This window comes from Astatotilapia calliptera, chromosome 19 (assembly GCF_900246225.1).
Source record: "Astatotilapia calliptera chromosome 19, fAstCal1.2, whole genome shotgun sequence".
Classification (NCBI taxonomy): Eukaryota; Metazoa; Chordata; class Actinopteri; order Cichliformes; family Cichlidae; genus Astatotilapia; species Astatotilapia calliptera.
Genome location: NC_039320.1, coordinates 18,514,512 through 18,542,505, shown reverse-complemented (window position 1 = coordinate 18,542,505; position 27,994 = coordinate 18,514,512). Strand labels below are relative to the sequence as shown.

At 40.2% G+C, this 27,994-nt stretch overlaps 1 protein-coding gene and 1 long non-coding RNA gene across 11 annotated transcripts in view; one reads left to right on the top strand and one right to left on the bottom strand.

The window, feature by feature from the left end:
- LOC113011726 (uncharacterized) overlaps window positions 1-18,553 on the top strand; it is a 32,314-nt gene extending 13,761 nt beyond the window's left edge. For both annotated transcript variants that reach the window (XR_003270604.1, XR_003270605.1), the window contains 3 exons: window positions 2,379-2,461; window positions 14,647-14,738; window positions 18,494-18,553. This is a non-coding gene — a long non-coding RNA (uncharacterized LOC113011726). The remainder of the gene's footprint in view (window positions 1-2,378; window positions 2,462-14,646; window positions 14,739-18,493) is intronic.
- LOC113011724 (DNA (cytosine-5)-methyltransferase 3A-like) overlaps window positions 1-25,023 on the bottom strand; it is a 48,309-nt gene extending 23,286 nt beyond the window's left edge. For 2 of the 9 annotated variants that reach the window (XM_026151411.1, XM_026151413.1), the window contains exons 1-6: window positions 24,896-25,023; window positions 23,536-23,729; window positions 18,468-18,554; window positions 13,387-13,726; window positions 5,713-5,759; window positions 4,928-5,074 (exon numbers count right to left, since the gene is read on the bottom strand). In XM_026151411.1, the coding sequence (XP_026007196.1) occupies window positions 4,928-5,074; window positions 5,713-5,759; window positions 13,387-13,726; window positions 18,468-18,554; window positions 23,536-23,598 (684 nt within the window). In that variant the 5' untranslated portion in view covers window positions 23,599-23,729; window positions 24,896-25,023. Of the gene's footprint in view, window positions 1-4,927; window positions 5,075-5,712; window positions 5,760-13,386; window positions 13,730-18,467; window positions 18,555-23,535; window positions 23,730-24,895 lie in introns of all 9 variants that reach the window. The other 7 variants (XM_026151410.1, XM_026151408.1, XM_026151416.1 and 4 more) reach the window with 5 other exon arrangements.
- Window positions 25,024-27,994: the final 2,971 nt, after the last annotated feature.

Here is a 27,994-nt window from a genome sequence, read left to right as displayed (position 1 = left end):
CAAAAAACTATGTTAAATGTTCTAAAGTATCATGCAAGACTAAGCTTCCAGTGATCGTGGACTTTGTTATGAGCAGAGAGAAAACAGAAGCTCTGCAGGCCCCTGGCAGACTGTGGAGACATGTTGGGCGCACAATAAGGGATAATCAGACTTAGAGGCTGTGCTGCATGATACCCTGAGGGCTCAAGGGGTGACAGAGTGCACTGCAATGGAGGAAGAAAAAAAAGAGAAGTGATATTGGTCTCTGGGGTGTGCAGATGATACTTTACTATCAAATCTGGCAGCACTTGTTAACAAAAAGGTCACTTTTACTGCATAGCTGCAGTCAGCAACTGTCTATTATATGGTTATTAACTTTACAAGTTATAGACGTCTCAGTATTTACGGGTCAAAGATTTAAAAGTGCAGTTGCTGAGATGAAACAACACTGTGCATGTTAAAAATAATATGATCCAGCTACAAAGAGAAAATCAAATCTGATTACAGAGAGAAGCGTGTTAAAACTTCAAGAAAAAATGCCATTTAGTCAAAACAATCAGGTATCCTAAACATTAGACGAAATACACTGTCACAAAAATTACACTGAGCCTTTGAAACAACACAAAAGAGTGTGACCTTTGAATGCAGTAGTCTGTCATGCGCAACAGGCAGGGGAGGCACAGCGGGGACTCATTTGTGTGACTGTGTGATGGATAATGCAGTGAGATGTCTTTTCAGTGCAAAGACCTAAGCTTATCTGCTGAGCAGAACTGCAGCAAAATAATAAAAACTAAAGCCACAACAGGTGTAGTTAACTCCAAATGGTGAATAATCTGATCCTAAGCTTTGAAAAAGCTTTTAGCGTGGAAATACTTTGCAAAAATGCACAAATGTCAGGTTCAGCGGCTACTGCTTTCATTAGGCTGTTTTTAGCACTGATCCCTACAACATGAGTGTCCTCGGAAGAGGGGGTGCGGGGGGTCACATCGCCCAGAAAATACGTTTTAAAAAAGGCCATCTGTTTCTCATTGTATTACATCCCTTTAAGAGATAATTAGGAATTTTACAGAGCTACCCATGAATACATAAATCAACTTCTCCATTAATCCACAACTAGAGTTGTTAACAAAAAAAGCCACTTAAAATATTTCTAAGGGATTGAGTTTTTACAGTAATCTATGTTAGGAGTCAAACAGAACAAAGTGCACAAAGATAGGAAGAAAAGGGCTTCACTTCACACTTTTTCTAGGTGCATGTTATGTAAGGTGAAGGATACCGGCACTGAGGAAATAAAAAACAAACATTTTTTTCAAAAGTTAAATATACTTCACCTCTAAAAACAATGCTATTCTAACATTTCTAGCTGCTGTTCTGAAGCAGGAAATAGTTTGAGCAAGTATTCAACCCAGGGGAAAAAGTTTTTTTCATGCCAATCAACTTTTTCCCAAACACGGCTAAAGCTCCCTGCTCCCTCTTCCTTTTTAAAGAGACGTTTCCCTTTAAGCCGTGCAGAGCAGATGGTCCACAACAATTCTCGTGGAAATACCTGAAGTCAGCATATTCCCCTCGCTGTAAGCAGGCTAATCAGACATGCACACTATCCCCCTGTGTTATCAAACAAACAATGCAGTGCACATACCCATACACGCCAGCGTGCAACCCTCATAATCCAGTGTGGGGCTGAAGTTTTTTTTCCACCCCCACTCTTGGCGTAGGAGAGATCGCTTAAAAAAAGAAAGCATGAACATTTCTTTGTCTGGGAATTCAGGGTCAGGTGATTGCCGACAGGAACGCTGGTTGGCTAGAGAGGACTTGCAAAGTTTTGGCAAGGAGCCAAGAGGCTCTCTTGCAAGCAGGGTTGGAAATTTGCTGCAAACCTCATCTTCACCCTCATATCCATAGCACAGAGTTCATTTCCATAGCTGGGGGAGGGGTCCTTGGAAGAATGGAGCAGGGAAAAGGAGAGGGAGAGACCGAGAAGTCCACTGTAACACAGGGCAAATGAAACAAACAGGGATCCTGGAGAAAGTGCAAGACAGCCTTTCAACAACATATGGCCCCTGTTGCAGCAGAATGCAACAGCAAAGATCTTTGTAGCAAGAGCAGAACCAAAATTACGGGATATGAATCATATCAAGAAAGGGCTTTTATGTCAAAACAAATCACCCTTTTATGCAAATGAGTTCAAAGCTTGCAAAAAGCCAGATAAGAAAAGGATGGGGAAGGGGGGGGGAGCAGGTACATTCAAAATTTGCATCTTGCAAATCCCCATAAATCCCTGTCTTGTACAGCTACTTCTTCAAGAGTATCCACCTCTGTTTGGAAAATGTGAACTACCCACTTTGTATTTTATGACATTTCACTCGTAGGACTAATTTGGCAATATTTTCTCTCTGGAGACACTTTTACGGTCCCGAGGAGAGCAGAGGGAGAAGCGAGCAGCAGAAGAAATGGAAGACTCCCCATTATGTAACAGATGAAGGTAGGTGCCATCACATTACTATGAGGATTAAGTAAGCAATGTGGAGAATTTTACAATGATGAAGGATGATCTATCATCATTCACAGATGATAAATGTTCTAAAAAGAAAAATCAAGGATAAATATTTGCCAGAAGATAAAAGAGCAAGCTGTGTGATTGTTCTGAGTGTAGTTAATGGATATAAAATATTGTTTGAAGTGTGTTAACAGGTAGCACAGAGGTCTTCATAAAACCTGCGTAAAAATCCCCTCCTTTATTTGGAAGTGGCCACTGGTTCTGGCAAAAATAAGAAAAAAAGGAAGGCCAACTGTACCACAATGCAACATCATCCAACAGTAAAATTAGACAAGTGGAAATTCCTGGTTTGCAAATGCTGTTTGATTCAGCAAGAGTACTATCAGGGACCATAAAAACAGATCATATTTCTCCTATTTCAGCTTCTCTTTATTGGCTTCCTTCTAAATCCAGGAATGACTTTGAAATCCTTATTCTGACAAAGTCCTGAATCATTGGCCTCCAACATATTTTTTTGTATTAGAGCAGTTCACTCTCAGAGTGTAGACTAAAAGTAGAATGGGAGGCAGACCCTTCAGCTTTCAGGCACTTCACCTGTGGAACCTCCCAGTTTGCATTTGGTAAACAAGCATGCTCTCTAACTATCATATTTGATAAAGCTTAGAGTTAGCGCTGTACTCGGTGACCCTGGACCTTCCATTAATCTCCTAGAGACTGAATGGCGACCGCCTGGTCAGAAAAAATATATATGTAATTAATCAAAAAGATGATGACATGCAAAAAAATTTCTTACAACTGCTTTGGTTGCTAGTATTTCGCTGCAGTCGCCCATACAGAAGAGGTCAGCTTGTCTAAAAGCACTCCAACTACATGCTAAACCATAGGGAGTCTGTGAAGAGTGGAATGCAAACAATAAAAAGGAAACCATTTATTTTCACAGTAAAAGTTGCATCTTTTGAAGTGTGTTGGTTTCAGCAAAAAGGGACAACTTTTACTTGAATAGCAAAAGTTCTACTTTTGCACTTTGCAAAAGTAGAACCTTTTCAAGTTTTGCAACCACATGTTTGCAAATCCATGCAACCACAGCCACAGAAATCTGCTGCTGAACAAACCAATTAGGTTTTTGATGCAGCACCTTCTTTGCATCCAATCTCACCCAGTAGCAGCCAGCAACCTCGAGGAACCACTCAGCAACCTGTCAGGGCATACACATTTTTCTCTACCGACTGGAGATTGGCAGGGGGTTGCCAACCTGTCTGAAGACCTGTGCGACTGAGGCCTTAGTTATGCTGCTACCAACTGAAGCTGCTGGGGGACTTCCCATGATGCACTGAGTGCTTCTTTTCGACTCATGATGCATTTACATGCCACTATAAAATCTACTTTCGGCAGCCCCATTATTCAATAGGGATTGCTACAGCTGGTTGCTCAGTATGTTTGATTTGGCAATACTGTCAGGGGGGCTTTACTTTAAAATACAAAACACCTTGAGGCGATTGTTGTTATGATTTAGTGCTACATATAGCTATATATACAAATTAAATTTACTCTGCAACTGTTGGGTTGAAAGATGAAATGATTGCTACTGTGATTACGTTTCAAAGCAGTAAAGTCGGCTGGTGTTTGTCCAGCAGAGGAACTCTGACTTTGTCTATAATACGTTCTGCAGTACAAATAGCAAAGTACACAGCACAGCTGCAGATGGTGGGCAGAGTCAAGCAGTGTCTTCACATCAAGTTGTTAACAACCTTACAAATACATTGCTAGAATTTTTTTAAGTGCATCTATAATACACTACTTTTTTCTATTTGACTGAATACACAGGAAGCAAATGGGTTAATATGCTGATAATTACTTTTTTTACTCCTGAATCCTTTCCCATTAAATTATGAACCCGTGCCATATATAAGCATCTGCGAAAGCTTTGAAAATACTACTCTTACAAGATCATCCTCACACTGGACTTCTTTAATTTTTAAACACCATTTCTTAAATCTAAACTTAGTCTGATCTAGCCAATTAAAAGTACATTCGATATTAACAAAGACAGAGGGAGAATCTGTCCTTAGGAGACTGCATTGGCTGGCTCAGCTTCAACACACCAAAAGCAGTCAGAATGATGCAAATCGAAATGTAACACATTTTCATCCAGGAGGCATGAATCATATCAACACACCAAACGAATGCTATTTACACAGCTGTGTGTGATTTCTTCTCTGCAAATGCAAGACACAAGAACTAAGCCAGGAGACACAGGAGCCTACTGAGCCAGAAAGGCCTGGAAATCCACTGAAATAAATGGTACCTTCATGAGATATCAAATGACCCATCAAATACACTTGGCAGAGCATGAATGCACTACGAGCTCTGTCTTTTACCCTGGCGGCTTTAGTCAACGCCTGTCACTCATCCTGCCGTCTGTGGTGGCTGGGACAGAGCTGGGGTACTCACCTCCATCTTCCACTTGGCCAGCAACTCCTCTCTGGTCCTCTTGCTAATGTAATAAGGGTCACCAGCCTGGAAGGTTATTCTGGGCATGGGCCTCTGACGAAGGCTGATCTCCCAACCAACTCCCCCTCGCAGCCTGCCTCGACCTCCCTGTTTAAGGCGTTAAAAAAAAAAGTTAGCTATTTGTTTTTGATTCTTCTTCTGAGAGTTTCTGTCATAAGGAAGCATCCAGATTTGTAGTAAAATGACTGATCTGTCGCTACAACCTGCAAATTAACAATTTAGGTAACAACTGGGTAATAATAAACTTAAGATGGGGTTAACTACATTGCTAAAAATATGATGTCTCGCATGCTGGTGATTGGTCAGGCAGGAAGAAATGATGTCACCATGTCTAACAGACTCAAGGCCAACAATACCGACTTATACAACAAGCTCCCAAGTGTATTTGATATTTCAAATTTATACACCATCAGGTACCATTTCTTTCATAAGTCCAAAGGCAAGAAAACGAATAGCCTCCACTTGTGTAATGGTGCTGATACAGTGTAGGCTTCTTTGCTCCATTTATGGGAAGGCATGTGGCAAAAGTTTAATGAGTAAGTTTAAAGGAATAGCTTCTCATTTTTGCCATGTTCAGTTCAGAACCCAACCGGTTTGACTTCTGGTTTGACACGAGCAAAGTAATTCACCCACTTCAATAAATGAAGCTACACTTCTGCAACGTGGGACAGTCACCTTAGCTACATTAACCAAAGAATAAAGACACAACAGGACAGAAATCTTACCTCAGTCTTTACCGCATCACTCCCATCCTCCTCCTTGTGCTCCACATCTAGAGAGAAGACAGTGACACAATGGATGGCCTGAATCATTCATAAGAGAGAGGGAGCTGGCATCGGCTTTCGCTGTATCAATGTTGAGCTTCAGTGAGCTCTCGTCCATCACTGAGCCATATTATACATATATTAATCTGACCCCCATAAATGACGTGTTTGATCAAATTAAAGTCAAGTTAATAAACTGCTGAAAGATACCATAGCCACTCCGAACATTCGGAGGGCCTGCCCAAATTATGATGAAGATGGAGGGTGGCCAGGATTACTTGCAAATGTTGTGTTTCTGACCTGATATCCCCCCTTCATGAGAAACACAACTGGCTGCCATTAACATGGCCCCTCCCTAACTACTGAGAGTGAGTTTTGAAGGCAACAGTACACTGCTTCACGTCTGTGACTCTGGGGCTGTATATAATCTCCCCGCCAATCTCCAAAGCCTGAAATGGATCGACACAGGATTCTCATTTCCCTGCAGTTGTCTTGTGTAGATGGAGATGTATGTAGTGAGGAGACACAATAGCCAGTGCTTGTCAACATTATTTTGGAAGGAAAAAAACAGCCTCCTATTTTGTGTATTAAAGCTGAGGAGTGAATAATTTACTTTGTACCTTAGCTGAGTACAATTTTGTCAAAGCTAAGTTTGGGCATTCAAAGATCACAGACTTCACAGCTAACAGGAGGGTTTCACCTCACAGTTCATTCAGTAGGAGTTTTTATTTTTATTTTATTTTTTTCTTAGTTTTAAAAGATTTATTTTCACATTTGGAACTGTTTTAATAAACCCCACTGAATCAATTTAATGGAAAAATAAAAAAGAATAAAAAGAAAACCTGACAGCTGAGGCCAGCTGGCTACAGTCCAAATGACATCTTAAATTATCCAAAAGATAACTGCAGTGTCATATCTTTGTCCACACATATAAACACACACACCTACACGCACACACGCACACTTACACAGTTACCTGCACACACCTGTTTAATAGACTTCTGTTTGATACGCCTTTCCAAGCCTATCTTTAGTTTTCCATTTTAAATATATTGTTTGGTTTTTTTTTTATTCCTTTCCACACTACACTCTTCATGATGGAGTCAGGATAACAGCTGGGGGGGACACTTCATACAAATACGCTGCTGCTGCCACAACTCAACTATTTTTCCTTCTTGGTTGTCCCAGTCAATTGGTTTAGCCCATTTTAAAATCCACTGATACCATTTAGACACATCACTTCATGATGCATTCCTGCTGGCTGGTTGGAAGACATTAAAGAGGTTGAAGCTCCAGTGCTTACTTGACCAATACGTAATGAAGTACCACAGGTTTTCCTGGATTGTCAACCTGTCTAAAACTACTGCTTATCTCCACAGACCTTGGAAGTAGGTGAAGCTGTGCTAGAAATGTCCTAAATATTAGACACTGTGAGAATTTTTTTGTCCCAGATAATCTTCGGTTGCAAGACTGAAGACTGAAGATTACATTGAATGCCTCTCGCTGTACAACACAAGCACCGTTTTGGGATTTCCATTATCTTGGACACCCCAAAATTGCAAACTGGCTTTAACACTGCCAACACTATAGAGAAGAAATCCCTCATGCATCCATGGCGATGAGAAAAATGAGTATTGATAGTTTTGATATAATATTTCTGAGGGACTTCCTACAGATTATTAGTACGGTTTACTAGACTACATTCATGCAGCAGTTAAAAATGTCTGATTGCCACTGTACAACTTTTAGAATATGATATCACACGTTAAATTATACAACAGCACAAAAGTAGTTCAAATGTAAGTAGTAGGTCAAACTAGAGCAGGGCGATATGACCAAAAATATTTATCACGATATGCATTTGAAAATTTGTGATAACGATATAACTGACGATATAATTGACACTAGACAAAATACTTTACAACTCCACAACTTTATTAGTACAAAAAAAATCCCATCAATGTATTTTTACTTAAACAAGCAGCTGTTTTTATGAGCATTAAAGTTATATAAAAATTTAACAGTGCAAATGCAAATTCCTTGCTGACAGTTTAACCAAAAGGCATTTCTAGTGGAAATTGGCCTCAGCATAACCATGTATAATATCCATAAAGCTTAAAAAGAGGTTATACACACACAATACGATAATATTATGTTGAAGCACAGTACGTATCACTCTGCGAGGCTCCTGCCTACGATAGCCATAATGCTCCGACAATCCATCAAGCGGTGCGGGTTCGTAGGTTAGCAAAGTCGTACTAAAATATTTGACAGATTTTCGAGCGCCGTGTACGACATAAAATCATTTCGAGGTCAGTAAACACAACCAGAATTCATAAATAAGGCACACGGGATTATAAGGGGCACTGTTGATTTTCAGAAAAATCAAAGGATTGATTTTAAGTGTGCCGTATTTTCCAAAGAACACGGTAATAACGTCGTCCCGCTAGCATGCTCTACCAAAAATAGTGCTTTGTTGTGTGTCTGACAGACGAAAGCTAAACCAGTTCCACACCACTGAAGTTGCAGCATTTTTACAAACCAATTCTGGTTCATCCGTTTCATTCAACGACCCGCTTTCGCCCTTCTCATTCTCCACCATGCTTTTTCCGCCATGTGCGTATGAAAAGAAAGGCACTACGCATGTGCGTTTTACCCATATTCTATCGCGATATTTCATTTTCTTATCGTTGCCCAACATTATACCGGTATTACCGTGAACGGTATGATATGGCCCAGCCTTAGGTCAAACTATAACCAGCTACAGTAATAATATAGTAATAAGAATCTTTGTAAACAAGCAAGCGTTCAAGAATTTTGAGCAATATTTAGATTTTAAGTGGATGAGTCAATCTAACAACTATAGTCCTTCATTTATAAGCAAAAAGACAACTAATCATGGATATGTGTGGGTTTAAGTGGGCAGAAACTCAGTGTAAGAAGCTAAATTTTTTCAGGGTGCTATTCTTGCCAAGAAATGAGGAGATATTCATATAAGAAAAGCTCTAACCGCTGTATTATGGCATTTTGATCCAAAAATGCAAACCTCCCAACATTACTACTGGAAAATTCTACTCTTCTTTTTAAAAATCTGTAAAAACATTCACGCAATTACATGAAATCATCATGCTTTACCCACCGCTGATATATTATTACTGCTCAAGACGCTAAAGAGTACCAGCAAGTCCAGTGTTTTGCACAGGAAAGAGTGCCTAACTGTACAGAGGAAGTTGCGAAACCGTAAGTGAGAGGTACAGCAGCGGGGTAAAGCTGTCAAAAATGGCACTGAAAATATTTGCTGAAACGTGCACTGAAACCGCAGTCTAATAAAAATGCTTCAAACACAGTAAAAGCTCCAGTTGGGATTTCCCATTAACTTGGCCATGATTTAATGTCTGGGGGTGCACACCAACAACGGCATGTTATTCATTCTTAAAAGGCATTGTTTGCCTGTGTTCAGCGGAGCAGCGAGAGGTTAGCCTGCGAGCATGGATATCACCCAACTGAAACGCTAGCCTGGCAGCAGGGATTCATGATTTATGAAAAGTTTTTCTGCCACAGTGGCTGCAGAAACATTGATAAGCAAGCCAAAATCAGCTTCATCACAGAAGCTCAAACCAGAAGCTCGTGTATTACTTTCACTATGTTTAATCTGAATGAAGGCACGTGTTTCGAAAAGGGCCCTGGCTCAGTGATATTACACCGGGGCAGCATACACACAACATTGAGGCAGCTGTGGCCTGAATTAGCATGATGGCACAGCCAGAGTACACATAACTAGCTGCTGTTTTAAAGCCCAAACACTATCATAACACTCGAGTCCTAAGAGGTTAAGGACAACTTTTGATGGCGTGTTTTCTGCACAGGATTGTTAGTGAAGTGCCCTGCAAACCTGTCCAAACAATAGTCCGCTCTCTTAGCAGCCTCTTCAAGTTGGTTCCATGTGTGGCTGAACTTGCTGCACCACCACCACCACCCCCCCACACACACACCCTGACCCCACCCCTCTCTACTGGTCTCCTTGTCCTCATCGGGAATAAGTGACTATATAACAAATCGGTGAGGCATGCACACTGCCAAGGTCACTGGGTTTGCATGAGGAGCTGGCTAATGTTGCCCACAGAGAGTATACTTTGCCAGTTTGAGTGGGTTCCAGCTCTAGTATTGCTGGAGCTCAGTTCAACTCCTGCTGGAGCTAAAGTCCTTCCTGTACCCTCCAGATGGATAACAGAAACCCTGTTTAGCTGACTATTGATCGACCGCAGTGCCTCCCACCAAGGTCTCTCCACTCTAAAAAGGATATACCAACACATTTTAAATGTTTAGTTAAAACCTTAATAAGCCCCCTGCATGGATTGTTTTGGGATTTTTTTGCAGTCTGATATGCTGTTGAGTATAATGCAATAAGGTAAATGTTAACATCATACATGCGCATGCCAGAGTGTTTGCATAACGCCTTGCTGCTTTCACATTTCTGTAAAATGTCACCATCCTTTCTCCATGCTGATTAAAAAAAAATCTTAAAATCTCAAGCAAACTTTCTGCTGTATCATCCCACATAGCTGCTGGTGAACACCATGATGCAGCCATGTCGCTAACATCTGCTGCAGATTTTGAAGGACTTGCAGAGTGCTTGCAAACCTCTACTCTGAGTATCTGATTGTGAAGGTTGTTTGTTTGACTTTGTGGCTAACGGTGCTTTATCACACTACCTAGTTCCTCTGTCTGACAAACTGGTCTGACATGTCGACAACTGGTCTTATCTTGTGAGAGAAACTTTGCTGAGACCTTTCATTTCTGTTACACAGCTAAAGTGGAAAGGAATGCTTATAGGTTGTTTCCTGCAAACTCCCACAATTCACTCTAGATTATCACGGCACAGGGCTCATTAAAAGTGGTTATCGTGGAAAAGAGTGCTGACAACCCTTTCAAAATTTTAGAGATTAGGTCATTCTTTATGTGGTCTTAATGTTTGAAAAATAATTACAAACACATTTGTCACTGAAACACTGGGAATTTACAAAGCTGCTGTTAATTTTCTGAGTTAGCATGCTCCTATATTAGACTAAAGTTGTAAACAGTGCTTTAATGTTGCACTTTCCACTGGTTTCAAATCAGTGTCCTCAAAAAAGACACATTCTTTGAATAGAGGCACGAGTAACACTTTTTCTGACAGTAATATTAGCCTTTTGACAGACTGGTCAAGTGCTTTTCAATAGTTTTAACTTCATGCAGTCCCTAATAGGATACTCCCTAATAGTTTTCACTTCATACAGTCTACTTCTAAGGCTTCTCCTCACTGTAAAAATAAAAAAAGATGCGGTGCATTGATTAGCGCTGTCACCTCACAGCAAGAAGGCCCTGGGTGTGAATCCCAGCTGGGACCTTTCTGTGTCAAGTTTACACATTCAGGTTTAACCGGTAATACTAAATCAGCTGTGGATGTGAGTGTAAATGGTTGTCCGTCTCTGGGTCTCTTCCACAGTGTTTTTTATCCTGTCTTTTGTCCAGGTCACAGCAGACACCTGCCCCTCCCTGAGCCTGGTACCCCTGGAGTTGTTTTCCTGTTAAAAGGGAGTTTTTCCTTACCACTGTTGCCAAGTGCTTGCTCATAGGGGGTCATCTAATTGTTGGGGTTTGCTCTCTATTATTCTAAGGTCTTTACCTTGCAATATAAGGCGCCTTAAAGCAACTGTTGTGATTTGGCACTATATAAAAAACTCAGTGGAATTAAATTGTCTCACTGTGTTAGCCCTGTACCAAATTGGCAGCCCGTCCACGGTGTACCTTGGCTCTCACCCTATGACAGCTGGGATAGGCTAGTTCTCCCCACGACCCTGAATCAAATAAGCGGAAGAAAATGGATGGCTCAAAACACTTTCATGATTTATCAGAGAATTACCATCATTAAGGTAGAAATGTGGAAATCAGATTTCCATGCCATCTGCGTCCCATGCTAATGGTGAGCGGCACTGGACTGAGCTTTAAGAAATCTGACCCTTTTTCACCTGCAGCCAATATGCATATTCCTGCCTTTTGCTTGGAAGTGAAGTAACAGATCCTAGAAGCACAGATCAGGTGTATGCAGAGTGCAGACTCAGTTTGTAAAGAGTTCTGGGCACAAAGCCATCCACCTGGCAGGACCCCCGACAGGGAGGTGGCCACAACAGAGACCTGCCAGCTCCCAACAGAGGCCCGTTGCCAGGAGAGAACTTGCTCCTCCCCTCGATTTATTTATTGCACTCATCAAGGTCATAGCCAGTGTGTCTGCCGACTGAGAGTGGAGCAGGAGAGGCACGTGGCTGAGGGAGAGATAGGACAAAAAATGGAGTGCATGTGTGCTGTGATGGGTGTGTTGGGGGGGCTAAGTGATATGGTTAATCTCCATCTTGGCCTAAAACCTACCTGTCAGCAGTATTTTCTCACAACAATGCCCCACTGATTTACATCGCTTTACATGGTTGTTTTATCTCCTGGTGCACTGCGACTGGTGCTGATTTAGTCCAACAGAACAAAAATCTGATCTATACAAAATAATTATATTTGCCATAATTATTTTGTCAAATTATTTCCTGAAAAATAAATATTTGAGGCATTCTTCAGTACGACATTTCCTTTTTGTCCTAATTTTCTTGCATCCCTCTATTATAAACGATTTAATCCCGCTAATTTTAACTGTTAATGTGGCCATATTTTCAAAATGAACATGAGTAGAGTAATAAATTACATGCACTAATCATTTTGTCTGTTACGTTGTACAAAGTCCAATAAATGCAGCGAACATTCGCATTCGAGAAGCTGGCAGCAGAAACTACTTGTGCATGGAGAAATTATTAGAAAAACTGAACAGACAGATTAATAAATAATTGCTTCTTTAATCTAAAACTGCACACTGGGAGCAGAGCCTGTTCTTGTCTTATTAAAAAGTTAAACATCTGGGCATTTTCCCTAAATTTTTAATTAAGTGTTGTCTTCAAGATTAGTTTGTGAATTCATACTGTCAGAGCTGCTGGTACATGTAGTCTGCGTTTTGATGTTTTAATGAACTGCTGGATGAGTCGAAACCTTTGGGGTAAATTAAATTTGTATTCTTTTATATCCTGCTAAAACGGCACATTGTAATTAACTTAGAGGATAGCATAATAAATGTAAAGTGATCCACTCTTCTTTTCACTACATTATCTGGTAATTATCCCTTTCTTTTTTCATTACATTTGTAATTTCATTTTTGTCATATGGAGCACGCTGAGCTTTTAAATGCCAACTGCTTCTGCATACTGAAAGCATTTGGTAGCCCAAACTGAGGCAAAATAAGCGACATATTGCATGCATAACAGTCTGCATACTGTGTCTCACATAAATGTTAACAGTGGAGATCATCATCACCAATTTGCTTTGCAGACTAGTCTGTGCAGCAGCATGAAGGCACCTCTTCGAGCCCAGTGTTACTAATCCTGGCAGCATCAGTCGACCTACTTGGTCTGACATCCATTTACGGTTCATTACTCAACATCTTGTACTTGTCACACGCCCAGGATTTTTTCTTCCTGGAGCCACACAAGACTGATCAAAAGATAATAAACCTCAACTAAAAACTAAAAAAAAAACCCCAAATGAAAATGGCCAAAATCTTACATTTAGTTGGGTGCTCCAGTTTCCGCCTCCCTCGTTTCTTGCGTGGCGTCATCAGGCAGTCATCATTGGCTTTCTCCAAGTCCTGTTCTTCCCGGCTGGACAGGAATCCGTTCTCTTGAGGATGACTCAGACTCTGCCCCTGAGAGCTGTCCTCTGCACGGCAGGAGGAAGGGTCTCTGGGAATCCCATTCTCGACTTCCCGCTTCTCCTGTTTTGGGAAGCAGGCATCAGGCATCCTGTCTCTGATCCCGCCCATGTCCCCATTGAAGACCTGTGCCATCGCCATAGTGTAGCTGTGGCCTACACTCGCACTGTCTTTAAGAGAGCCACAGCTCTCAACCTGCTGAAAGGAAAAGGGGAGGTTGAAATGTTAACATCCTGATGATCGATCATCCTTAAAGATTCTTACAGCTGTATGCTATAAATTGATGTTTTGAAGTGTACAACAGAGTTGTGCCTCAGCAGTCATGAAATATGACTGGATAGCTGGCTGTGAGATAAACACAACCTTTCTGAATTTACAACAAATCATCCAGTGGATCTGAACGACCCACAATAAAACAGTTGGCACTATCCGTGTCAGGATAAGCACTTTTCAGCAGTGGCTAAATGGCCTTTTTCAAAGAGAATGTGAATGAAAGCATTCATCTCTTTCATATTAGACAAGCCTAATTAAATTTCCTCAGCTCTATCTGGACAGAATCAAACATGTAGCTCAGCTCCGCACGTATTAATCTGTGAATTATGGCAAACTTATAAACTTCAAAGCTGTGCCAGTAAATGTGCTGTACAGCCATTAACTTGCAAGAAGGAAAGGGATTACATTACAGTTCATCAGGTACACTAGTGCACTTTTTGTAGTCATGTATTCATCATTACAGCAGCACGGAAATATGTTGAGAATGTTGGCTGTTTGACAATGGGAAGGCTTTTTCTCCGGCCAGTTTGGAACGCCCAGTCAAGTGTTTCATTCTATAAAGCGGAGTAAATTCAAATAGAGCTGACCTGAAGCTGAAAGTTTCAATGGCAGGAACTCAGTCATCAATCCTTAAATAAAACACCAACTATCTTAGAAGACCTAGAAAAGTCCTAAATGTTTGAAGCAATGTAATAGTGTCTTTGCTACTGCCTAAAAATAGCCCTAAAAACCGAGTTAGTGAGACAGTCCCACTATAGGGTCACTGAGGGGAGAAAGTGGAGTGTGTCTTGTGAGATTAGACTGTCAGCAGTTACGACAGTATCTGAAACTTTTATCTGCAGGTATTTACAGAAGTTTGAGGAAGGGGGAAAGCAATGCCTCAGGAGGCTTGTCTGTCATCGGACGACGTTGAGCAAAGATCCTCTCCAGGAAGGTAAGGATCAAATCCGTAATCTGATTCTTACAGTCGGAATAAGCAAACACAACTTAAATCAAGTTTTAATGTCTGTGTAAGGGATGCAATGCAAATTATGAGTGGCAGACATGCAAAAGAAAAAAAAAGCTTCAGTGGAAGTTGCTCTGAATCGTAAAACAAATCTACAGCAAGCCAAAGTCGGTTTCAAAGCATTCTTCAGAGGCCGCAGAACTCTAAACGACTTCATCACTGTAGTAAATGAGAACAAATTAACTGTAAACTGAACAATTGCACTCCTACAAAGAACAGCTCTCCAGTAAATCTCTTTGACACGATGAATGAAAACAACCCAGAGCTCAGACATTATTAATATTCTGACTCAGTTTACTACTAGAAAAAGAGGCTACAGTGTGTGTGTGTGTGTGTGTGTGGGGGGGGGGGGGTTACGCAAATATCACACACATGCAAAAAAAAGAAGTAAGCAAAGAGAAAACCCAAAAAACTCATATTCTCAGACACACATGCTAGCAACACACAGAACTCACAGTGAAAGAATTACGCAACAGATTTGTGACATAGTTAACAACATGCGGCCCCTGCTACAGGTCAAAAGTCAAAGTTGGTAAATCAGGCAGCTTAGACAGAGAGAGAGGTTGAAAAAATAAAGACTAATTACCTCAACCAACTTACTGCTACAACACTCACACACCCTCATAGAACTAGGTGCAGTAATAATATGATTATAAAGGTTTCTAAAAATACACATTGAAATTAAAATTAAATGCAGATGTACGCCTGAAAATATGAGCTAATAATTCATTACACTGCCTGATAACTTCTTACATTATTCAATTAACAGCAACTGGAAACTGTTATGCGAAAAGAGGTATTTTGCTGCCTTTCTACGTGTTATTATCATTGATTGAAGATCTTCTGTTTCTGGAAAGCTAGCCGAACAGGAAATATTAAGATGTTTATGGAAGTTTTTCTTTATTTTCAGGGTTGTTTTTTTTAATACCACTCCAGTGTTTGATCTGTTTAACAGAAAACTAATCATCACATTTAACAGGCAACAGGGCTTTTTTGCCGGCAAGTTTTTGTTTGGATTTTTTATATTTTTAGCCTGAAACTTCAGAAATTCATCAGTTCACGTGAAACTAGTGCAGTGCAGCAATAAAGAAGCTGGGTGCCCTAAAAAAAGAGCTTAGTCATGTTACTTTGTTCAGGCAGGTTTTCTAAAGGATTAGCTCAACATCTTTCCAAGCAAAACCTGTTTATTCATGTTCCTGCCAAGTGCTACGTTCTCATGTCTGTACAATAAGAATTAAGCTATAGCAAGTATTTTATCAAAAAGACTTTACACACCTTATACAAACTTATTCTATACATATGATATAGTCAGTATATAAATGGCTATCTGTGTACAGCTCCTAAGCTATGCTAACATCCTGATGGCTTTAGTTTCATACTCACTTTGTTACCTAGTATATTGATCTTGTCACTGAACACTTAAAAAGAACGCAAATATATGTAAAGAGCAGAATGAGTGAGTATGTACACAATAAGGACAAAAGTATAGACCTGAAGCAATGGGGCTAAGATTCAAAGATTAAGAGGTTTGACCCAATACTTTCACCCATATACAGTAGTGTGGATTGATAAAATACATACACTTTTGTAGAAAGGACATTTCTGAGAATTTCTCTCCACTGTCTTTGTCCATGTGGGTAAACGCAACATACGAAGAGGGCTAAAGGCTTGTTTACGCTATCCTTTCCAACAATTACCTTCTGTTTTCACTCAGCTTTTGACAGTTTGCATGGAAAACAACATTTTAAAACCAATGTTCCATGTCAGCCTCTTTTCAAAAAAGTCAAACAAAAAAATTAAAAGAGGCTTTCTGACAGCATTTGAAGTTGGCCAATCTGGCATTTGAGTGACTCTTTTATTCAGAGAATAACAACAACAACTGTGAAACATCTATGTGAGCAGAACGCCTGGTACACATGGTCAATCCCCCACAGCTGTGAAAACACTCAGTGAGGCGCCCCGATTCTGCGTACGGCTTTTCTTAATCAGTTATTGATACCACTCCTCAGCTTCTTTAAATACAGGGGCACAAACCCTCTGGCATATCCCGTCCAATCATACATTATCTGTAAATATTTGTCTAATCCTTTTTTCCCTTTTTGGTTTGTTTAATTGCACAGTGAGAGTTAATTAAGATAATTTTCAACAGAAGCTTATGCAAATGCTAACATCTCAGGGAAAGAAAAAATACCCAGAAACATGTTGGCCCTTAGAGTCATTATTAAATCAGAGCTTTTAACTACACAAGGCATCACAAATAGACTGCAAATGGTGTTAGTGTAGTGCATGCATGTATCTTGGAAACAAGGTTCAAGAATATGTCATGTTTATTCATGAGTACAAAGGAGTACACGTTGTGTCTTACAGGTTAACAGATTTCTGAAGGCTAAAATAATACTTGTTTTTCTACTGAAACTGCTTATAGGTGCCATGTGCAAGGACAAAACAAGAGCTTTCATTATAAACTGGTACATGCCTCAAATAATGTGGCGTACAGATAAATGATTACTTGACGATGAGGCAAAAACATGGCGAAGGGAAGAATAATATCAAATATTTTTAGATGGGCTTTCCTTACAGGCATTTCCGCCATTATAATCTTTCTGCTTGAATGGAATGATGAGATTCACTCAGTACATCGGGCTTATAAATACCAGTGAATGAAACCGAATATGGCCAGGTGGGATTCACAAGAACAATCATGTTGAAACTGGTCAGATGGTTAAACACATCGTTCTGACGATGCTGGAAAAGGGCTGAATTTTGAAACCAACAGTCTAACAAGCACTTCACGCGATGACTGGCCAGCTACAGTATGTGAAGGTGAAAAGGCAGCCATCTGTCCTTCTGCCTTCCAGGAGGGTTTCAGTTCAGTAGTTTCAGTTCTGAAACAGCAAACCTTCGGTTGTGGTTGGACAACTTGAACCCATTTTGAGTTCTAAATTTATTTCTTTGCAACTTTTTTTTTCTTTTGACATTTGACACTGAAGGCAGGAAACAACGCAAGTCAGCGAGGAGGCTGATATGTGACAAAGTGAAGTGGCTGTCTCGCTCAGAGATGAATTACAACAACAGCAACAGTGAACATTTGAGCATTTGGTACATGTGGTCAATTCCCCACGCAGCTGTGAAAGCACTTACTAAGGTGCCTTGATTCGAAGTAGAGTGTTACTATACCAGGTATTAATACTAACTCCAAGCTGCTTTAACCTCCTAGGACCTGGCGTCCACATATGTGGACATCACATTTTGTGTTATTTAGACCAAAATACTCAGTTTTGCTCTACAAGGGCCTGATATCCACTTACGAGGACATTATACTGCTACTGTTCTATCAAAATTTTAAACGAATATCCTCATATGTGGCTCTTATTTTTCTTAAAAACAAAAATAAGTTTTAAAAAAAAATCTGGTAATTCTTTGTTTTTACATTCATCGGGCCCCAATGTGACCAAATATCAAAGAGAAATTAAAAATGCATGCCGTGGAAGAGTTTGGGTCTTAGGAGGTTAAATTTACTTACACAAGCCCTCTGGCACATCATCTGCAAATATTTTTCTAATCCTATTTTTGGGTTTGTTGAATCAGACCTAATCACTGCAAAACAAGTATGCATGCGTGGACAAATGTAATTTGTTTAGACATGTCAACACTCACTGAAAACTGCTTGCGTTTTCTTCCAGGCTTGCTACTTTTAGGTGACTTCTCCTCCATCAGGTCCGAGTCCAGTATTGTTCTCTCACCCTATCAAGAAAAAATGCATGCCACAATTTAGACAAAGTACCTGCAGCTGCTTGGGTAAAGATGCACGTAACACTGAATGATTTAATTAGTGCATTTTTGTGTACAATCAGCTAGATGGCAGTTTCACCTCCACCAAAGATACTAGATCTATAGGAAACAGAGACAACTGCACTACAGTGAAACACTTGAACATTTGGGAGGGCTGGAGCAGGTCCTCCAGTGTCTTTGGTTGAGTGGACAATGAGACAGATAGAAACTGAATGACACATTCCTTTGAAGTAGGCTGAAATGAAAGCTCCTCGGACGCAGTGCTGACCTTCCCTCTTGACACCGTTACAAAGACATAGATCGGCCCCCACCTTCCCCTGCTGCAATTTCCCTTTGATTAATAAAACTGTCTAGCCCCAGGAACAAAGCCCCATGTCTGCCATCACCAAGTACCCCTGGGGTTGACGGGAGAAAAGATGATCCTAATGTAGATGCTTTGAGTTTCAATATTGACTGAATAGAACCACCAGTACCAGGTTTGAATGCAAATGAGAGTGCAACGCCATTCCTGACAGCTGCAGTGGGGGGGTGGAGGGCCGGGTCCTTATTAAATTCCTTCAGTACTGAATGTGAAATTCCATCAAAGATAAACGGGGTCTCTGCACTGTAGGCATTCTCCAACCTCTGCTGACATGTTGATAAGTGTATGTATGTCTAATCTCTAGTGAGATGGCGTAGTACAACATGATAAAATGTTACTATGAGATAGTACAAGCTTTTGTCTATATATAATGGGTGGAGTTAAGTCTAACAAGAGGAGTTACTGAATTACGGAGGTAAAGTGGTATAAAACATTAATAACTTTAAGAAGTAGCAAACCAGAGTAAAAGCAGTCTCCAGTGCATATCCACAGTTAATTTGTCATCTTAAAGACATTTAACTAGAAATTACAACAATGAACATATGAAACTACGTCAGATTTAGTGTATTTCAATATGACACAGAATTACTGTGCTATGCAGACTATGGAAGTATCAAACTGCAATTAAAGATAAAAGCAATTATGGCATTGCTTTAACCTTGGATGTTGGATCTCATGTTCATACCTGAGCTGTCTGCGCTTCATCAAGAAGGCGATGCCATGAACACAATCCTTCAGCAATACATGGAGTGGAAGGCTGCGACGCGTTCATGGATAGAGCCTGGTGGGTTTTCTATGTATGGCTTATTTAGGGAGTCATAAATACACAAGACATGTTGCCATTTCAATACTGTTTGTGTGCAAAGGTGGCGCTGGCATGAATTCTCCAACTTTCCAAGTGGCACGTTGACTTGAATGGGCATTCCAGCTAAAACTTCAGAGACTGGAAACTTCCTGCTTCCAACAGAATGCAGGATAACTGTGGGACTGAAAAGCGAATCCAAGGTGGAAATGCCTTGAACCTTAATTATTTCACAATGACCAGCAGGAGGCAACTCTTGTAGTTGCTGTATGATCTATGAGTAAATGGGCCTACTTCTCACTCAATTTATGACCTCAGTAAACACTCTCCTACTGAGTTTAAGACCTCATTCACTCATTTCGCGTGCTGTTTAACACAGCATGACGTTAATATTTTAAAATTATGGTTCTATTTACAGTAAATTAACAATAAAGCAGGTTATGCTTTAGGATTTGGCTCATAGTGTGGTATTTTGGGGGGGGGGAGATTGGCTGTGGTTCAGGAGGTAGAGTGAGTCATCTATTTTTTGGAGAATTTAATTCGAAGCATCCTTGGGCAAGATACTGAACCCCAGGTTCCTCCCGATGTATTCTTTGGAGAGTGAGTATATGAATGCTAGGTCATAAGTGTTTAGGAATAGAAAAAAGCACTTCTATGAATGTTTGTGTAAATGGGTGAGGCTTATAGTCAGTGTTGGGGAGTAACGGAATACATGTATCGCCGTTACGTATTTAAAATACAAAATATGAGTAACTGTATTCCGTTACAGTTACCGTTTAAAAAGGAGAGTGGAAAAGTACGAGCTGTCAAAGAGCAGAAACGGGAGATGAAAGCATGTAAATATAATAATAACCACTGAAGCCAAAAAGAGTGCCTGATGAGCCCAGTTGTAAGTAAGCTATTAAGACTCGACTGTACACTGTGATCGTATTTTCCTCTAAAACAATAAGTTACGTTGGAGCAGCCTTTCAACGCCTCTCTCTGTCTCTCGCTAGCAAAGCGGACTCAGACAACAAAGTAAAGCTAGTTTTCAGCTACGAGCCCGACATGAACCCGACGTATTAGCCAGAGGTCCCTTTACTACGGTTTCGGAGCCGCGGACCTGTTCTATACACGCGCGGAATAGTTTTCTATATGAAATCGCTGCAAAAAGTGCAGCCTTACCTAATGTCCACCTACTGTTACTCATTTTATATTAAGATTTAAAAATCTAGTTGCTATTGGTATGGAGAGTATCCTTCAGTTATAGTAATAAATCACACAGCAATACTACATTCATGTAGTTGTAAAAAGCATGATAATATATTAAGTAATCCAAAGTATTCCGAATACGTTACTCTCATTGAGTAACTTAACGGAATATGTTACAAAATACATTTTGAGGCATGTACTCTGTAATCTGTAGTGGAATACATTTGAAAAGTAACCTTCCCAACACTGCTTATAGTAAATAAGAAAGCAATTTGAGTCCATATATGCTCCTGTTACATTTTTTTTTTAAACAAGATGGCAGCAGCAAAATGAGACTAAGCAGCCCACAAATCAACAAGCTGCTTCAAAGTGCATGTGCACGTCTTTTACTTACACTGCATGACTTCATCTGGTCTTCCACCCTGGTGTTACATGAAAACATTTACCTTATAGATTATACTCTAGTGTCATAATTTATTCTGGAATTAAAGAACAGGAAATGAAGCCACAGGATCCATTCAGCATCAGATCTAATTAAATCATTTCCTTTTATCAGCACAAAGGGTTCAAAAGTCAATTAAATGTTCAAATTTAAACACTTAGGGGGTAAGGGGTTCTTGATTTGGGCAAAAAGATTACAAGCTGCTAACTGGGCCTTGGAGTTAATTATTCTTTCAACTGCTGTCTCAAAAGTCAAAAATTCACCTCATATGTTAAACCAAAATGGACGGGATTTCCTTCATTTTCTCAGAAAATTATTTAAACAGGAACAATTTCATTTTAGCCGTACAAAATGTGCCCTTTGACGATGATCTTGTCATGTGAAAAAAAAAACTTGCAGTATGCAAAGTGAGTTTTTACAGTAGCCTTAGTGTTGAGCATATTTCATGAAGTACCTGGTAGCTGTGACATTCTGGGTTTGAGTCAGTCCTACAGTAAAATCTGCAACTCATCCGATTCTGTGCTGATGAAATACTATAACTATATAATATGTTTAAAAAAATACCATAAAAGTACCACAAGGTCTACTAAATAATTTAAGGGCAAGGGGTTTTAATCATTATAGGCAGTTATTTCAACCGTCTGGCCACGTTTCGCCCTCAGTGTCTGCCATAGCCATCAATGCTCCTGGGAGATAAACTAATTTGCATAAGGAAATAGATATAATCAAGGTAAATGATACTCTGATTGATGGGCAGAGGATTAAAACTGGAAGAAATGGTTATAAAATAAGTGAAAATAATGACATTTTTGTTAGAGATAAGCATTTGAACGGTTATTTTTACACGTAGATTTGAAACCTTTTGTAAGAGAATGTGTTTTGATGATGGTTCCAGTTCATTGTGCGATCACTAATAGAGTGCCTGGTGCGTCGGTTTTTCCCTACCAGGGCGGCAGAATTTGCATAGATAATAGCACGTTTTGAGTGCAGCCTGGTGTGCAGGCTCATTTGGGAACCACTTACATGGATGACACAATTCAGTGGTGCCTGGCTATCTCTGCAAGGACAGCACAGCACAGCACACCGCTCCTCCAGTTCTCTGTTAGAGAGCTCAGGCTGAGGTCCTCCGACTGAGGACAACACGCCATTTTCACATTCAGCTTCGCCCTAATATTTTCTGAGAAAAACAACAAAAAAAGCCTGGAATATAATTTGTTCTTGCCTGGAGTGAACCCTACTACATTGTCAATATCTCTGCATTATTTCCGTCTGGGTAGCCAGTTATTTAAGGCAATGTCTGTTGCCAGGCAACAAGACTAAGGGCAGTACTGTGTAATGGGAACACAGAAGAAGAGGACAGATCCCCCCAGCAAAAGAGCTGTCGAGCCATTCCAGCTCCATCTCAACCTACACCAGCCAACGCCCACGTCACCAACCACCATTATACCAGTAAATGTCACAGAATACAGCTGCACCTCCCAACAGCCTCTTCGGTGCCGCTGCTATTGCTGCCACACAGGTGATGCTGCAGTTACACAGAGACTGAAATTACAAGTGCGTCTGCATCATGAAAGGTGACAAGGCATGTCACGTGCTGTTGGATTCTACTGTAAAAATTTGCCCATTTCTTCACTGAATAGAGGAATTCATTGCAATGAGGTCTGCTCTAGCAATTCTTTGGACTGCACAGATTAGTGAGTGTGGGTTAATGATTAACGGGAATCGTAAAATTGAGGAAGATTTGAATTGGTTTTGCCTGAAGTGACTATAGAAATCAATCCAATCCACTTCCTTTCATTTTTAAGGCTTTATCTGTGTAACAGCACGGTCATAAAAAATACAATTCATGTACACATACTCCGTGCCAAGATCATATGAAAATACAAACAGGCAGTGCATGCTATATCACTGCAGGACGAGCTCAGGGGTGAATAATGTCTTTTTAAATCAGTGCTTCCGAAGACATTAAAAGAAGCACTTTTCAGTGATGGATGAGCAAATCCAATTCAATCTTGAGCTCAAGTCAAGTGATTCAGAAACCCTCCCGACATCTTTTTAAAATCACCAGATCATGAGTTAAGTTCCGCAACGTGTCAAGTGACGCATTTTTTGTTGTTGTCACGCACGTGTTTCTTACCATTGGATTTCCAGGTGAATCAGCAGTGGTGGTGGTGTTGGTGAGAGTGTTGGACGGCATCATTGAGTCTTATGAGCTTATGGGTAATGTCTGATGATGGGTAGTGTAGATATGGACTTTCACGTTAAAAGGAAGTTGAAAAGTTTAAAAGAAAATAAAGCAATGACGGATGATCCCCTCTTCTTCCTGCTCTCCTGGAAGTTAAAAGAAGAAAAGCAATGGTAAGATATGTTCAGCAAGTTTGTCTTTAATGTGTTGATTCTTTAGTTTCATGCAGACTAGATAATCCAGTGACATATTTTATGTATCTTCTCTAAAATGAAGTTGTTTTACCCTGAGCATCAGCTTTCTCTTTGCTGAGTACACGTCATGTAGCTATAGGACCCTCACAGGCTTCTATAGATACTGTATGGCCACTATATCCTACAGGCCCCTTTACACCACATGAATGTGTGTTGTGCAGTAGACGACATGAACTGGGTGCATCGTGCAGCCTGAAAATAAAGAGCGCGATGCTCCAAACTAAGCGCAAAAATACTTGTATTTTTGTGGGGACATTTTTCAAAATTCATTAATATTTCATTTCCATCGTGAGAGTCTGGGTTAAAGTTACTCGAGCGGTCTGCCTAACGCGCAAAGCGAAGCCACAGTTACACTGTTTTGCACTCGTGGAAATTTACAACAACAACAAAAAAACAACAACAACCTATATTCGTACAGGATGTGTTGAATCTAAGGGCTAAAATGAGACTGATGACACTCGGTTGTGATTTGTTTAAAACATGCTGTATGTAAAACACACTGCCGGATTTACGTCCACGCTCGTGGAAAATAAATGTAGGCAACAACCAGAACGTGTTAAAAAATAATTTATTATAAGGCCACACAGGCGTTCAGTGTCACCGCATTTCCATGCCATCAGCCTGCAATCAGGCCACACGCTTACACCATACTACGATCGACTGGTGTGCATATATTATTCAACCGGCTATGCGTTAAAAATTGCAAAGTTTTAGACGTCTTTTTACAGCAGGGGAAGTCTGCAATATGACCCAGGGGATTGTGGATCTTTTACAGGCCACGGACACTGAAGGATAACCCCCCCCGTTATTTCCTTTAATGAGGCCACAGCTTTGAGAAGCCGCGATGCTGGTTCCGTGCTCCAAAACCGGTCAAGTTCACATCTCGACGTCCAATCAGCACATCTGCAAAAAGCGAACCCTAAATCGCTATTTCCCCATTTCCATCGAGCGCCTTCCGGTCGTTCACGTTTTTTGTTCACATAAAGGTTACCCTTCCTGCGTGGTTGCTCGTGGCGGGTTAAACAAATTTACATGCGTGAGTCACTGTGTGTCATTACCCGGTTTTCCCAAGTCCCAGGCCTGACCCTTTTTGTCTCGCTTGCTCCCGGAGCCTCCTTCCTCTGCTCTCCCCGTCCTCCACCTCCCCAGCCGGCCAGCTCTCTTCCAGATGCGCCGCTCTGACTGCAGGGGCCTGAAGTGTGCCTGCTTTTCTCTGGGTCCTAGAAACAGTCATATATCGTGGACTCAACACATTTGCAAATATCTACATTTTTGCACGATAATAGGGCTGGTATCGTCACTGATTTATATAATCGATTAGATTCCGATTCACAAGGTACCGATTCGATTGGATTTCGATTGAAATTTTGCGTCAGATAAACAGCTTAAAAGTAATTTCTTCGGTATTAAACAGCAGAAATAAGCAATAAGCAAGAAAATTATGCAGAAAACTGAGATTTAAGATGGGAAACTATTCTTGAACTACACTGACAGAGAGAGAGAGCTGTGCAGGAAGTGTGATTTTATCCTGATGGAAGCAAAACAGCAAAAATAAGAGTAATTAATGACCATATTTATCAAATTTAAAGCGTAGTTTGATCTTCTTTTACTGCTGGTTCAGTGCATTTTGGTCGGAGAGCGACAAAACCTGCACCATCAAAATCTATGAGGTGTCGAGTCTGCGCTTTGTGTTTACGTCTTTGTGTTAATAAGAAAATCGATAATTGAAACCCAGCCCTACTCCATGTGTATCCCCCGAACATTTGGGATGCCTTCATATGTTTATTCTTGAGTATTTACCAAAGCTATTATAATTAACTAAACGAATATTTGGGGAATGCGTCTATTGAGATTTGTGTACATTGTAATGTGTGCATGACTGTGAAAATAAATGAAACTAAGCTGAATTGAATTGAAAACAAACACTCAAAGTAAAATTTTAAAAAAAAGCTCAATTGGAAATGCAAGTCTTTAGTAACTCTGGCCTTTACCTTATACTCTAACATGAGACAGGTAAAGGGGAATCCTGTATAACAAAGATAATTCAGGCTGGGACTCATGCTACCACACTGTGTGCACTGAAGACCACAAGGCTGCAGGGATGCCTCTATAACTTTATTTACAGGTCTATGCATTATTGCACAATTGGAACAATACTATGCTTAGTTTCTAAACTGATTTTACACCAGAGACATTTTAATGGTCCAGATGTCCCCTAAGTGCTGCTCTGGTTGGCCCCAGTGATGTGACCTTAGGGTAAAAATAAGCAGTAAACCAAACCACATTTTTACCACTGCCCCTTAGAGAGTCTCTGCGTGCCTGTGCCAAATGACAATATGCACTTGCAGTCATAACCAGTCCTGAGCTGTTTTGTCCTTTATGTGTGTGTAGTCCCCATCTCCTTTTCTGCTCATTGCATATTCAAAAGATTGTCCAAATCTCACATGTCAAAAACCTGATGAACCTGATCATTTAAAGCTATCACCAGCAGCTGTTGAAATGCCGTGCACGTAAAAGTGACACACTGACAAAATATGCAAGATAAGTTCTTAAATGTATCAAAATACACAAATACTAAGTTGAGAAAAATGAAACAACCAAGCATGCAAGAAGTTTCCTGTTTGAAAATGATTGTTGCATTTTTAGTATTGGCACTGAAACACACAAAGGCTTGAACTTGTTCAAATGTAGTGTGTAATACAAGTAATACATGTGTAATAGAAAATAATGACAAAACACACACACACAGGAACCTGGAGAGACTTCCTAGTTTTTATTTTGTTTCTTTTATGGGCCCCCTGGTGGCTGTGGGGCCCCAAGCAGCCATGTAATTAGCTGATGCCTGAAGCCAGCTTTGGGGTCTGGTGAAGTAACACTTGTGTCATCTATGCCTATTTTAATTAAACTGCAATGTGTGTTTTACTTCTTGACGCTGGTGTAGACTTTTTCTTTTAATGCCCCACTTTTTTTTTTTTTTTTTTTACATATTTATGGATTGTAACATTCCCTGTACAGTCTGTTCATCCCTGTTCAGACCCTTCAAATTACTCGTAAATGTGCCTTTGTTAGATTTAGACATTTATGATTCCTTTTTCATTCTTTTTTTTTATCCTAGATTTCTTATTCTGTACGCTAATTGGTACCTGCGATGCTTTGTCTCTGGTATCTAATAAGGGATGGGAGGACAACAGTAGCCTTCAATCCTTTCTCGGTCAAATCAACAGTTTTAGAGAAGCAGACAGTTCAACTGGCGAAACGCAGTTGGGACTAATAAAATGTTCAAAGTTTCACTGTGATGCCTGTAAGCGCTGGAGTGGAGGCTGTGACAAATCAAAAGTAATTTCTTTGAAAAAACTTTGGTACGTTTCCTGTAAAAGAAAGTTTACTTACACAAAGACAATTTAAAGTCATTTACATTATGCATTAATACATAATAATAATAAGGCTTTTAAATGCAAATTACAAGAACAGAACATCAAACAAAAGGAAATAAAAACAAGTTTAGAGATGTAAGAGTAGGATAATTCATGATGAGCTTTTAAGGCTCAGCTGAAGGCAATACACAATATTAAAGGTATTAACATTTAGTATCTGAGATCTTTGCTCGGTTTTACTCAGTAACTTCTAAGTCCTTGTTTAATTTGCCCCCTGGGAACAGTTAGTATCCTTTATATCGCAGTAAAGAGTCACATTAGTAGGATTTATTAAGATGGCAAAACAACACAATAAAAAAGAAGCTGGACAAAGGTATGAGTTTAAAAAAAACAGTGCAAAGGTCTAAGATTCACTTTATTTCAAATGTATCTTAAATTAAACGTGCAAAAATGCATGCAGTATATCAAAATGTTTGGGACTATAGTCCATATAGAATTCTTCATCTTGCACCATGTCTGTGGTTTTATCATTTTCATTTTATTACTCACTATTGCAAACAACCATCTATACCCGTACATGCCACTAGACGCAGTCGCCCAATGCCAGATTCCGGGAAGGCTAAATGTTCACCGAACAAATCCCTTTGGGGCAGCTTGAAGGCTTTTCATGGGCAATGAGGAAGAGAGGACATGTGTGCGTAGTTGGCAGATGTGGTTCACTGATATGGAAGTAGCAATGGCTCCTCTTTCTCATAGTGTCATTGGGACTGAGTGGTTCATCTG